The 13,820-nt window shown below is 39.9% G+C and overlaps 1 protein-coding gene across 1 annotated transcript in view; it reads left to right on the plus strand.

Moving 5' to 3' along the window:
• The window catches only part of FAF1 (Fas associated factor 1), a 2,829,503-nt gene that overhangs the window by 352,414 nt on the left and 2,463,269 nt on the right, over positions 1–13,820 (plus strand). Inside the window, exon 4 of the mRNA XM_069642220.1 lies at positions 729–961. Coding sequence (XP_069498321.1) covers positions 729–961 — 233 coding nt within the window. The remainder of the gene's footprint in view (positions 1–728; positions 962–13,820) is intronic.

The raw sequence follows: 13,820 nt of genomic DNA on the forward strand, positions 1-13,820 counted from the left end.
TGAAAATTATCTTTTTGGATTGCTTAATTTAACTATGTGTAAAAGGTTTGTTTATAAACAGAAAGCACATTAGAACATATTTTAAAAAATTCGGCTTTGCCGATTATCTGCAGAACTGTGATTTTTTTTTTTTTTTTTTGTAGGCCTATCATTTAATGAATGTAGAAGAACTTTGTTGTATACCTGTGTATGGACTGTGCACAACTGTGAATGCCCTGAGAGTGATTTGAGTGAGTTTTCAGGGGAAGAATGTAAACCTTGTACACTTTACACGCGACTACGCAAGGTTCAGCATTCTTATTAAATATAGAATCCTACAATAACTGCTAACCGATCAATACAAAACAAAAACTCTGACTAATGTACATAATTAAGGAAATGGCATTTCGTATACATGTGATTTGCGTATGGTATCTAGTCAGTATTTGTACGTCCCGCTTATGTTGTAATCTCAATTTGAAAATAGTATGCTTCATAGTAAGCTCATTATTTAAGGGTTTCAAGAATCATGGAAATAACAATTTTTATTGCATTTATTTATTTTTAAAGTTTAGCTAACAGTCTTTTTTAAATTGTATTTATGTTATTTAAAAGTAGCACAATGGTAAAGAAGGCGTAGTTCTATCATGAACTGTTGCTCTAGCACTGCCACGGCCTGCCATCTGTCTAATGTTTAGATATTCTGTAGTCTTGTCTAGATTCCATGTTAATTGGTTCTCGTTCTTCAGTGAATTTGCAGCTGAAAGATTACCAGGCCCAGTGTTTTGCCCGACAACCCAGTCTACATCATCTACTTCTGTGTCTCATGCGGTAACGCCATCATCACCTGCCTCCACGTCAGCGTTTCGACCTGTTCTTACATCTCGACAGATTGTGGAAAGACTGCCACGAATGCTGGACTTCAGGGTCGAGTACAGGGACCGAAATGTAGATGTGGTCCTTGAAGACAGCTGCACAGTAGGTATGGGATTACCTTGTACATTTCATAATTAGCATTGACGTGAATCACTGTCGGAAAAGGCGCAGACTGTCTCAAGTCTGGGTTAGTATAGAAGCAATCACAGTAAAAGTACAATAATTATACATGGAAACTGTATACAGTGCTTGTCACGTGGCGTATGCGATATGCTAACTAGTCGACATTTGGTGCATTATACAGAAATTAACTGTGTGAAGAATGAAGTTTATCTTTAAATGTCTTTTTCTGATTAGTTATATTTTATCATGAGTTACCAGAATCAATGTTTTGGAATTTGACCTGCAGCATAATAGTCCAGGCAATTAAGCAAACTTAATATTTGAATTGCTCCACCCACCATGCTCCTGAACCCCTCATTGCTGCATCATGTTACCTTCTACTACGTCAAAGCTGTCTTGGAGACGCAGTCCATACGTTATCACAACACATTTGTGCCGCAATGTGCCTCTGTACTAACAGCAGACATGCCCTGCCCCCTCCACCTCCTTACCAGCTCTTCTCCCATCTTCTTACTTCGCCACAGTTCATGCTCTTTCTTCCCGCAGATTTAAGGTATAAGTGCCCCCAGGTGAGAACAGTGGCGATTCGGCATAGTACGAAAGCGTATTAACAGAACAGAATATGTAACCAAATTAGAAACTTAAATCTCATTTTTTGCTTAGTGAATAGTGTTAAATGTTTTGACATGCTTTGCATTTGTTGACATCTAGCGGTTGATCGAGAAATGTCACTTTTCCTACTAAATGTAAAAAGAATGTGTATCGGCATTGTCAGACACTCATCAACCAACTTTCCATAATCGAATAGGGGCCATTTTTTGTAGTTCTTATGCCACCTGGTAGGTTCATGGCTCATAATGGAGACCCCATTCAGTATTAGGGGGGGGCGACAAGAGGGGTAGAACAGGGGCACTAACAAATAAGAGCCAACAGGCTAAACTGGTTTAAGTAAACCTAATTTCACTAAGCTGTTTGTAGTTATGAAAAATGTGACCACATTCAAGTTCAGAGTAGGTTTAAGAAAACATAAGGCTTGCATCATGTTTTTAAGTTATCCTGAAAAGGGAACTTCGGTTTAACCGTTGCAAAATGGCCCCACATAAACCTCCAAGCACATTTGGTCATTAAAGTGTGTTTACTTTGTTTTTCATTGAAAATATATCATCTTTTGTTGCTGTAGTTTGAAATCAATTTATGAACACCTACATAACCAAAGAAATTAACAGCCTGCAATCACCCCAACTCTACGCCTTCATGAGGGGGCACCCTGAATTGCACCTCAGCCAAACATACATTACAAAAAAACGTATTCCATGAAGTACCCACTCTGTGCTTTTAAAAGATAATCCATAAAATGTAGCATGTAACCCTTATTCATTATTTGACTCCATTTAACAGAAGATCTGTGTGGAGGGTGGGGGTGAAAAGAATGCAACTGGCCCCCTTAGAACCAGGGACATTAGTCTAACGTTGCCCCATACAGATGTTTTCGGTTTGTCTCTACATCCTACATGAGGGCACATTGTAAGTGTGGCTAAAGATCAAATACTATTGGCTCTAAAGTCATGCATGTGAACCACATTTTTGGTAATGCAGAGAATTTGAGCACAATCGTGTAGCCACACCCGTCCTTGACACATCCCAAAGCAGAAAGTACTATGGTAGCTTAGGAGGTTTAATGAGACGTTATTAAAACAGTCTGTAAATCCTGTAGCTTTTTGAAATTTGTTATTAAAAAAATGTGCTTCGAAGAGCAGTGTTCAACTGCGGCAGGTTTTGGACTGGTTTCTTGCTCATGTTCAGGGGGAGGTTGTTGGCCCTATGTTGAAAATGAAACATTGGCATCCAAGAACCTGCAGTTTAGTTTCCAAATGAATGCAGTCAAATTAATAGAAACATTTCATTTTGATTGAGCAATTTGACACACCTCCATCAACTTTAGAAGTTTAAGTATAGAGATGCAATAACATACTAAAAGCAGATGAATGGCAGGGTATTTGTGGGCAAATCCACACAAAACAGTTTAAAAAGTAAACCGGTGGCTTTAAATTTGCTGCATGTATCACTTTGAAAGTGTCTCCTGGTTGTTTCATGTTACATTGTAAGCAGCAAATACAGCACACTGGGTGCCTACCGTTCGGGAAGCTTGCTTTTAACATAAATGGTCCCCACCCCATTTTTCTTTTTATTAAAATGCTTTGTTTGAATTAACAAACTTTTAATTTATATTTACATACATTTTTACAAAATATTCAGTCAGTTCTTTTCTTATTATTCATCTAAAGTTCTTTAGTAATCTCACTCTAGAATTTAATCACAGTAAATATAAGACGTTGAGTCTTACCTTCAAGGAGTTCTGCCCATCTTTTCTCAGTTGTCTGCCGTTTTTCAGCGATTTTAAAGAAGTCTCTATAGAAGTCTCTTTTTGCTTTCAAAGCTGGACAAACCATAATCACATGAAATGGAGTTTCTATTCTTGTTTGATCTTTGCAAAATCGACAAGCCGCGGATTTGGTGGCTGTTTTCTCTATCAAAGCATGGTATTCTCTGGTGGGCAATATGTTTAAACGAAAGCGCAAGAACAAATCACGGGTATTACAACACGGAAACTGTGCCAGATCTGATGGTAGTTCATTGAGTGCTCTTACTTCAGTTTCCACATTAAGATGATGCTTGTACTTTTTCTGTGCTTCTATCGTTCTTATCCAATCATTCGTTTGAACCTTCCTTTTTGCATACTGCGGTCTATTAAGCAACTTTTCTTCTGTGATATCTTCCGCTCTCATTTTCGATTTGATTTCAGTGGACCATTTCAAGAGAGCTAATGTTTCAAATGTTTCCTTTTTTTTTCCCTTTAGGATTTCTAATGCTGGTATTTTTTCCTCAAATGATTTTTCTTAACAAATCCATTTGTTTCCAAAGTATTATAGATTGTACCGATTGCAAAGCTAGTTCAAATCTTATTGTATTGATAGGAAATGTTTTGGGTAATGCAAGTATTTTCCTCCAAAATAATGCTTCGTAATATGGCCATCTCATTAGTTGTTGATTAATGAGTGTCTCGCTCGCATATGTCAAGATTGGAATTACTTTTTGTTTATAGAGCAGAATTGTGGCTTTTGCTGAATATGTCCCATATTTTAAGTGGAAGAAGCGCCCTTGTTTTGCCAAAGATCTCGCTTTCTCCTCAATATGTTGTTTCCATTCTGCTTCATTCGCTTATGGATTAATTAGAGCACCTAGATATTTTATTGTTTTAGTTGCAATGATCACTTTATTTTATAGTCGAATCTTCATATTATGTTGAATCTTAGTTTTTTGAGTGGTGAGTTTCATTATTCTGGTTTTATTGATGTTAATTTGTAAGGTATTCTCTGTCATGTAAATTTGAGCTTTGTTCACTGATTGTTGAAGTCCTTTCAATGTTTTATCTAGAATAATGTCATCTGCATAAATTAGCGTTTGAATGGTTTCACTATTGAGTTTTGGTGGATTTGCCATGTTGTTTTGAATTTTCCCTCCAAAATCATACGTAAAGAGATTATAGAGGCACGCGGCTAATGGACAACCTTGTTTTAGCCCATTCCCTGTTGGTATGGATTCTGTCACTCTTCCATCTTTCGTGAGCCGGACACATAGAGGTGTTAGAATATAGTTGTTTTATTGGATTCAGAATATTCGAGGGGCATCCCCAGGCCCTTAACTTGGACCATAATAGTTGTCTATTTACTGAATCAAAAGCAGTCCTTAGGTCTATAAATATAGCATATACTTGATGTGATTTTGCCATTGCTTTGTATTTCATCATATTCAGCAACAAAAGGTTGACATTAGTGCCTATTCGATTAACAAAGCCTGTTTGTCTCTTAGCTTTTTTGTCATGATCTATTGCCCATCGATTACATTTTTTTTGGAGGTAACCAGCAAATAATTTTCCCAAAGGATCTAATAAGGCTATCGGCCTATAATTAGCTGGATCTTTTCTATCTCCTCCCTTATAAATAGGAATCAGAACAGCTGTTGTCCAAGTTAGGGGAAATCTTTCGTCTTTTCAATTAATCTTAAAAGGAAGAGAATTTAGCCCAATCTTCTGGCGCCGCTTTTAAATTACTGTTTGCTAAGCCATCAGTGCCTGGTGCTCTCCAAGAATTGAGTGACTTGATGGTACTGATGACATCTTCTAGGTCCCAATTAAGGTCCGAAGGTTCATCATGTTTCTCTATATCCTTTATCTGATTGTACAGTGTTTTTATATAATGTTGACTAATGATTCACCCATCTGGCTGTATCAACTTCTTGAATCATATTCTTTGATGTAGATGTGACGTTTAGCAGAGACCATAGTTGGCGCGTATTTTTCTGATTCAATGCTTTCAAAATCGCTTCTGCATCATTCTGCTTTATAGAGGCTTTGATGGATTTTATTGCGTTGGAATACTTAATGTTTTCTTTTTTTATTTCAATTTCAAAATTTGTCTGTTTTTTCTCAATTTTCGCAAGCGTTTGTAATGGGTTTTTTTTTCGTTTGGATTTCCACGTTAAAGTAATATGCATGGGTTTGTTTTTGTTTCTGCTTTGATCACGCATGTTGATATTTTTCTAAGATCCACCCATAATTCAATTTTTGTTTATCTTGAATTAGCGCATCTTCAAAAGTTGAGACTATTTCCGATATTTGATGTTGTTTTATTCAGAGTCTATTCAGCCCACATTTGTGAGATCAAGTTCAGGCATCATTAGTCGTTGGTCGATTATTGCATGGAAAGCCCATTCAATCTGTATCAAGTGGTGGTCACTATCTGGCTGTATTGAATTTCCAGTCGAAGTTGTTAAATTTTGGATCCCTTCTGATATAAAAATATAGTCGATAGTTGAATTGGACGTTTCTCATGACCATGTTGGTAACGGCTTACCTTTGCTATTAGTAGGTTGTTCACTTAGAAAGATGTTTCTCAGATTTACTTCTTTTGTCAATTTTTTTGCTCTACTTGACATGACTCTGGGGTCTAAATTATCACTTTCTATATTGAATAGATGGAAATTAAAGTTTCCTCCTATAATGAATTCAGTTCCGCTGTTCGAGATGGCCAAGTTATCAATTTCATTGCATATTGAATCTATGAATCTTGTCTCTGATATTGCATTTGGGTTCCAATAGATGTTAAAGATAGATATCAGATTAGCAGCCGTGGACACGCCGGTTTCATTATTATCTGGTAAAATTCTGATGGTTAGATATTGTGCCCACAGGTGTATATTCTTACTTGCTATTATTGTTCACGTTGGCAGTAATTTTGTTAGTATCAACATTCCTGTTGCTGGTCTTCCCTGTTGTGCTGATATAGCAGGGTTCATTAGGATACTATACCCCTCGCATATTACCTCTCCGGTCAACCACGTTTCCTGCAAGCAAATGATATCCAGGGTGTTCAAAAATGTTGACTGTTTTTCTAGGAGATGTTTGTTTCCTCTTTTGTTCCAAGAGCCTAGAGATGTTCTACACTTTTGAAAATGATTACCTCTTTGTTGTTATCGGTAAGTTTTCCTTCCTCTTTGCTCGGCCTTCAAGTTTGATTTTGTTTGTGGTGTCTCGTGATAGTCACGCCATAAAATGTGGGTATTTCTATGGTCTTGCGCCTGGAACTTTGTTCTTGAGTCATTGACATTTTGCTCAGATCCTATCACTTTACTCTGTTCAAGATTATTGTTAAATGTATGTTGCCTGAACAGTGCCAGATTTTTTCTTTTTTTTTTTTTTCAGCCTATCGACCGTGAAACAAAGATTTCTTCTATTTCAAAACCTAATGTTTCAAAGTGCTGTTTGGTTGCCAAGACTCTTTGCATTGTGTCTTGTTTGTAAAAGCCAATATGAGCCTCTTCGGTATATCGTTTATTCGGAAACAGTACAAGTTCTAGATCATCTGATTCCATTTTAGTCAATTGAGGAATTGCTTTGAACAACCGCAGAATGTTAGATCTGTTCATTATTACCGAGTCTTCTGTGTTTACTGTCTTTGGAAATAGAGCTATTCTATAGGCAACAAGCCTTCAACAGGTTTTGGAAGATTGGTCTAACTAGTATGGGACTTGGTTGAACCATAAGGTTTTTGTTGTTAGTACTTTCAGCTTGCGTATCTGCTGATGTCCAAGATTCATCATTGGATATTGTTGAATATTCAAAGGAAAGGTTGTTGAAGCATCTTCTTTGTCATATTCGCTTTGAGATTGCTCTATAACCGTATCTTGACATTCATCAACGATGATCAAAGTAGCATCTTGTGAGTTTAATGACATTGAATTACAGTCACTAACATCATCGGCGGTTGATAAGTGGTTCTGGCAATACTTGCATATCCACATTAGTGGCATCTTTATGTATTATCGCTGTTTTTGTTTTTTGAGTAGTTAGTTGTATACACTTTTTTTTATAGTAGGTTGCGTATTGTTGTTCTTTGACTCGTCCGGTAACATTTTCTGCACTGTCTTCATTTTTCTGAGGAATGCACGAGAGCCATTTTGTGTTTTTTTTTATTTTTTTTTTTATTATTTTTGTTTGTTTTGTGTTGCTTTCTTATTCTTTGGTTTGCTTAATATGTCTTGACCCACTATCCCCCGTTTGGAAAGATCAAATATGTCAAACGGAGTACAAGTAGGTGGTTCAGCATTAACCTGCAGTGTCGGCATTGTCAAATTACTTGGTATAACCTGAAGTAACTGAATTTCATATTGTTTGATCTGCTTTATCCTCTATTTTATTTAAACATTCAGTTTGTGTGTGATTTGTTACATATTGCTTTTGTTCCATCGTCTGCGATTGTTTTTTTTGCTTTGTCATCAATTAGTTTTTTGGTAATTGTTGAAACAGTTTCCAAAAGATTCTGTTTGTCTACCCGGACCACTCTTGCCAATTCTGCTTGTCGCCTTTGCCACATTCTAGATGTTTCTGCTTCATGTTTAAGTCGGTCTTGAATAGTATTTACAAAAGTTTCTAAATGTTTGTTTGTCATTACCATCGCTAGCAGTGTCGCTTGATCTTTTATAGAATCGACCATATATTCCTGGATCTTTAGAAACGGAATAATTGCGGTAGATAATACCACCACCAGTGTGTTTTGTAAATCCAGCATTGTCGTTGGCAATCTTTGTTGGGTTTCCGGAGATTGACTTTGATGTTCGGTTGTTACACTTGAGGAAAAAGAATCCAATTCTTCTGTTTAAAGTTTGGGTGACAACTTATTAGAGTGCATTGTATTTTTTTTCTCCAGGGAAACCTGTTCTTGGTTGTCCAATTGGCGTAGATGTCTCTATTTCTTAATGGATTCGACGTAAAAGCTCCACTGAAGACTTTGTTTCTTTTTTCCTGCGAATCCATGATGGCGTCTATTTCAGTGATATCAAGAGATAGACGAGCGATGCGTACTGCTATGGGTTTGTTGTGGTGAATGACTCTTGAAGCTGTTGGTAGATATGTTGATTGCCACAGTAATTTTGCTGCTTTAGCTCGATCTTGTAACGATGGCGTAAAGCAACTGTCATCTTCTATTGATTTCCTTGGAATTTTAGCTATAGATTGTGCTGGGTTTAAGGTACCATCAGAGGGAAGAATGTGCACCGGAACCGCGTTGACTTCCGTATTATTAATCCTATCTATTTGCTGTGGATTCAATAAACAGCTATTTTGGAGAAGAGAAGCGTCTTTTCCATAGGGAATCAGGTCAATCGATTTTGGAGTATTATGTTGACCATTCCTGTTCCATTCTGTTAAATGGTTTGATAGAATAACATGTTTCGGAGAGTGACATTTCCGAGGTGGAAGTACAGTGGAATCTTGATTTTTAGATCCATTTTCTACTTTTGGTGTCTCTTTGCATCCTTCAGTTCTTAAAGGTTCTTTAATATGATCATCTATTAGAATGATTTCCCCAGGTGACGTGTGCAAAGTAGGGGTTTTAGTTATTTGAGCTGAAGATTCCTCTAGCTTCCCTTGCAGCCTAGTTCTAGGTTTGGACGGTTCCATAGATGGATTTGGGTTGTGATACAGCAGGCAAGGTTGATCTATATGCGTTACAAAAATCAACTTAAACCTCAGCGGATCAATCACTTATCCGCCGAAACCAGCTGCAAACAGCAGACAACAGCACACCCTTTACTCCTCGCGGGCTTCACGCTGCAAGGGCCGCGCTGTTCTGCTTTTGAGGCTCCCAGGTGGGGGCGTGGCTTCCAAATGTCACGTGACACAGTTCACATGCCGATGCAGGAGCTCGGTGCCGCTCGCTTCAACTGCTATTAGCTGGAGCCGATAGTCTCACGCGAATCGGAGCAGGAGCAGATTTTCACTTTCCTCCAGGTACATGAAAACGTTCAGCAAGTATTTCCATAAGGTTTTTCAGGTTGCTCAGCCGCACAGCAGACAAAAGCGCACCCTTTACTCCTTGCGGGCTCCCACCCCATTTATATCCATGGTCCATTTATTATCATGGTGTCTGCTTCTGGGTAGATGAATGGACAGCTAAGCAAATAGAGACTGTAAAAACGTGATAGCCGGCTGGTAGATGGATCAACTTAAAGAATGCTGAAAAAGCATCCTTCATGAGGTTTGGGGGCAGAGCTCAAATTAGAGGTGTGCAAGGCATCAATTAGGGAAGACAATTGCCCCTTCTACGGATGCCTAGGCTTATCCCTAACTGCATCAAGGACACCTGGGTGTAACCACTCGTGAAAACCCTTTGCTGGACTTAAGTTAATGCACCAACTGATAATCACCAACATTCTGTTTCTCCTGAAAATCCTGAACAAAGCAGTAAGTATACAGTCTTGCTAGAATCATTTGTCGAACTCTGGAATGCTGGGAGATTGGTAGACTGATAGTCTTTTGGACCAAACAGTGGGACGTAAGCTGCCCTTTCAGATGTCTGGGATAATCCAATTGCTCGATTATAGCAGATCTGATATGGTGAGGCTGGTGGACCTCTCGGCAGCATTTGACACAATCACTTGACATTTTTAACTAACCAAGTATAGCATGCGGCAGAGAAAGAATGTAGCTGTTTCTTCAGGGGACGTTCATCCAGGCTGCGAGCGCAAGCCTTAAATTCTTGGTCATTCATGGTGGTTTGCAATGTCCCACAGGCGGCGTGTTTATCCCTGCTTTTATTATTAGGGTATTCTTTTGAATATCTTTATTAGGCCTCTTCATGTCGTACTTGTGAACTGTTTGGTGCTATTTCACAGCTATGCTGATGACCCAGACTATGTGGACTCTATAGTTACCCCAACTAACAATCTGACTCGCATCAAAATTCTGTGTGTTGTCAATCAATTTAAGTTGGCTCAGTATTTAAATATGATTTTATAATTTTAAGTGAGCATCGTACATAGGCAATTAAAAATCAAACAATAGAGGATGATGGGTATCCGGTGATTCCATCAAATACAATGCATTGAATGCAAAAGCCTCGAAAAAATGTATTTTTTTTTAGGTAAAGGTTTTTCTTAAATTAAAATGGGTTTTAAGGGGTAAAAAAACTGGGTTTGGGGGGAGCCCCCCCATTAAAAAAAATGAAATAAAAATGCATTTTTAGTTGCATTTTTTCGAGGCTTTTGCATTCAATTCTTTTGCATTCGATGCTATCACTATAAACCAGGACAATGAGCTCTGTTGTGTGTGCTTTTCCCTCCGCCCCACTTAACAACTTATCATGGACTTCTTGATGTGACTTTTCACCACTTTCGGGGTCTGTCCCCAAGTCTGTCGGGCCTGTTATCGGGCAGCTTTCAGCTGAGATGCAGTCCATTGTGCTTCAGTGTATTTTACGAGGTATCCAGAGTTTCAGCACTCTCAGATAGTGACTTTAGCCTCTCATTGATCCCGCTACAATTCACCTCAGCGGTCGTTTTGGTTATGCCTGTTGTGTGTACTACCATGCCTCATTTTCCTTCAACAAAACCAGAACCCCAAATCCCCTCATTTCTCCCTACCCCAATCTGTAACATCCCTATCCCCCCTCAGCCCTCAAACCCTTCCCCATCCCAAGTGCCGCACTTCCTTTTTCTCGCTGTGGCTCCCGTCAACCGTCTTATACCAGTGTAAATCAGGACCCTCCCTCTTTCTGTGCTTCCAGCATTTCTTTCTCGTGTCACCTATGCTTGCCATCTTGCGCGCACTAGGGTGGTCTCAGATCCTGTGTGGATACTAACTCATTTAGTAGCTGACCCCAGTTCATTACTAGTGCATTTTCCCGTCCGGGTTCCTATGTTGGTTTAGGTACTCTACTTACGCCAGCCCCCATCGGCGTACCTCGTGCAGCCACAGTTGTATTGACAGGCCAGTCCCTTTCTTCCACTGCATCAGTATCCTTCCTTTGGCTAGTATGAACAGGAATCTAGTGATTCTGTTTTGGTTTTTATGCCTCTTTGCTCCCAGTAAGACTCCCCACAAGCACACCTCGTGAGAGCATTCATAAAGTTCCCCCAGCATGGAATTCACTCTGTGTACCACCCCCTCCCAGAATTTGACCATGTGCCAGAACCAGCATGGGCTTCTCTGCATCGCATGTGGTGCCGTGTGGTTTATTGCATCTATCCGTTCCGGTGTTTGATATACTCTGTGTAAGTAGAACTGTGTGAGCTGGAACCTTGCGTTCCTAGATACTTTAACCTGCTCCCACATCATAGTCCACTGCTCTTCCAGAATAGCTACCCCATGTCCCTTTACCATTTCTCCTTGACTGCTAGTTCACTCTCTCCCCTTCTGTCTGTAGAGCTCTGTACTTTTCTGAGACTCTGCACCTGCCCTCACCTAGTCCCAGCAGCGTCTGCATCACCTGGTGTGTGCCTCCGGTTCTTCGGGGATGCAGCCCATATTGCTGCCATTCGTTTGACCACCTTGGCATATGTGAGCCAGTGACCTTTCGGTATTTGGTACATTTGTCTCCATTCCCCAAACGTTTGCAGTCCCTGAATAGATCCCCCACTGTGGTGCATTGGTTGTCTCAGTACCCTGAGGCCCACACTGAGCAGCGCCGTTCTAATAGTTGTTTTGAACCCGATAGGTAGATCCTTGCAGTATTTCTCCCCTATAGGCCCCCATAGTAGTTCTATCCCCTGTCTTTCTGGTTGCAGCCCCCCTAGTAGGTCCTCCAACTGCCACCCCCGGGTCCCACTAGCCATTGTGCCGTTTCCTGCAGTTGGGCAGAGGCAAAGTGTTAAGGATACCAATCGGGCGTCACACACCGGACGAGGACGCTTGGTCTTATCCTGTGATGTGGCGCTCAATAGGAATGCCTTTTCTTTATATTTCAATAAATACAAATTGAGCCAATACCCGAACCGTCTCACACCCCCTTTTAAAAATACCCAGGGTCACAATGGACCATGAACCAGGCCGGTTGGTGAAAATACAATATTTATTTATTTTAAAGTTCACAATCACACACATTTTAATATTGGACAGCAATCACCAATAGGATGATAATGTCAATGGAAATGGAAACCTTCTAGTAGAACATGTCCAAAGCACAATTGAATAGGAGCACTTTTTGAATTAGGATAGATGGACCCAAGTTAAGGTTTCCCCCTGCAATGTTCCCTCAACCCACAAAAATCCACCTTCCCTCACAAAATAAGAGGTGAAACCCTCTGCAAAGGCCTAAAATGGCACTTGGATTTTTAAGAAATAATGAATGTGCAGTCAAATGTTTGAGGCAAATATGATTTCTCACAATGGCAGTAATATATAAACACTGGCAATCACAAGGCAATGGACCAACACAAGTCATACAACATGCTGCAGCCGAATGACACGTTGGAAAGTTGCAATTTTCTCAATTCCCGTTTAAAATGACATAAACGAGTTTGAGGAAAAATGGGTGAAATACTTGGATAGGTCTCTAGCTATAAAATTGGATGAGATATGCAAGATAGAAAAAGGTTTGATTTGGGTAAAATTAAGCCGTGAAAGAGGAAAGAAAATCAGCTGAGAAAAAGAGCAGGTTTGACTTAAACTAGGTTATCAAGACTATATTGATAAAGAGGGACACAGTAAGATCCAACGTTGATTCGCGAAGTCAACCTCGTCACCCCAGTGTTCAACCTTATGCGGAAATTACTTTGATTACTCAAAATATGACTAAGAATGTATGATCTATGCAGGACAAAAGGAAATAGGAAAGTGGCGCCAATGCTTGGAAATTCAATGACTGGGTGTACAGAGAATTCTAGCAAGTTACCAGGGTATGGATAGGATTGTTTAGACAGAGTGGAATAAAGACAAAAGGGTCAGGATGGGGAGACTGTGTTTCTCTGGGACTGGGATTTTGGACAGTCAACAGGTTCTGGTCACCGGGTAACGGACTATCCTGGCACAAAACCGCTGGGCAAAGGTCTGGTCACCGGATACTAAAGGTCAGCGGGCATGCAGGTAGTGGCAAGAAGCCAGTCTGGTTTCAGGATGCTGAACAAAAAGATTTTCCCTTTGGTTATGGGATTTTAGTGAGTTTTTCTGGATCAATGGCTTTGCTAGGATAGAATCAGCTATGCTTTGACCTTGCTGGAGTAGGGTCAGTAATGCTTTGGCCTGGCTGGGATAGGATCAGCAATGCTTTGGCCGGTCAGTGGAATCTGGAATCGGGCAAATGAATGTAGCAGATCAGGAACGCAGGTGCAGGAAATTCAGGAAAGAGTCTGCGTGGAGTCCTGTCAGCCACACTTTTATAAAACATGGTGACATCACAGAATTATTGGTGGGCAGAACTGAGCTAGGCCAGCCTCCAAGGCTCGGATAGGTCAGACTAAGTTAATCGCCTCCTCGAGGAGGAGTCTCAGTTTGGGGTTGTATTTTATGA

The sequence above is a fragment of the Ambystoma mexicanum genome, chromosome 1q (genome assembly GCF_040938575.1).
Source record: "Ambystoma mexicanum isolate Mex_15411 chromosome 1q, UKY_AmexF1_1, whole genome shotgun sequence".
NCBI lineage: Eukaryota > Metazoa > Chordata > Amphibia > Caudata > Ambystomatidae > Ambystoma > Ambystoma mexicanum.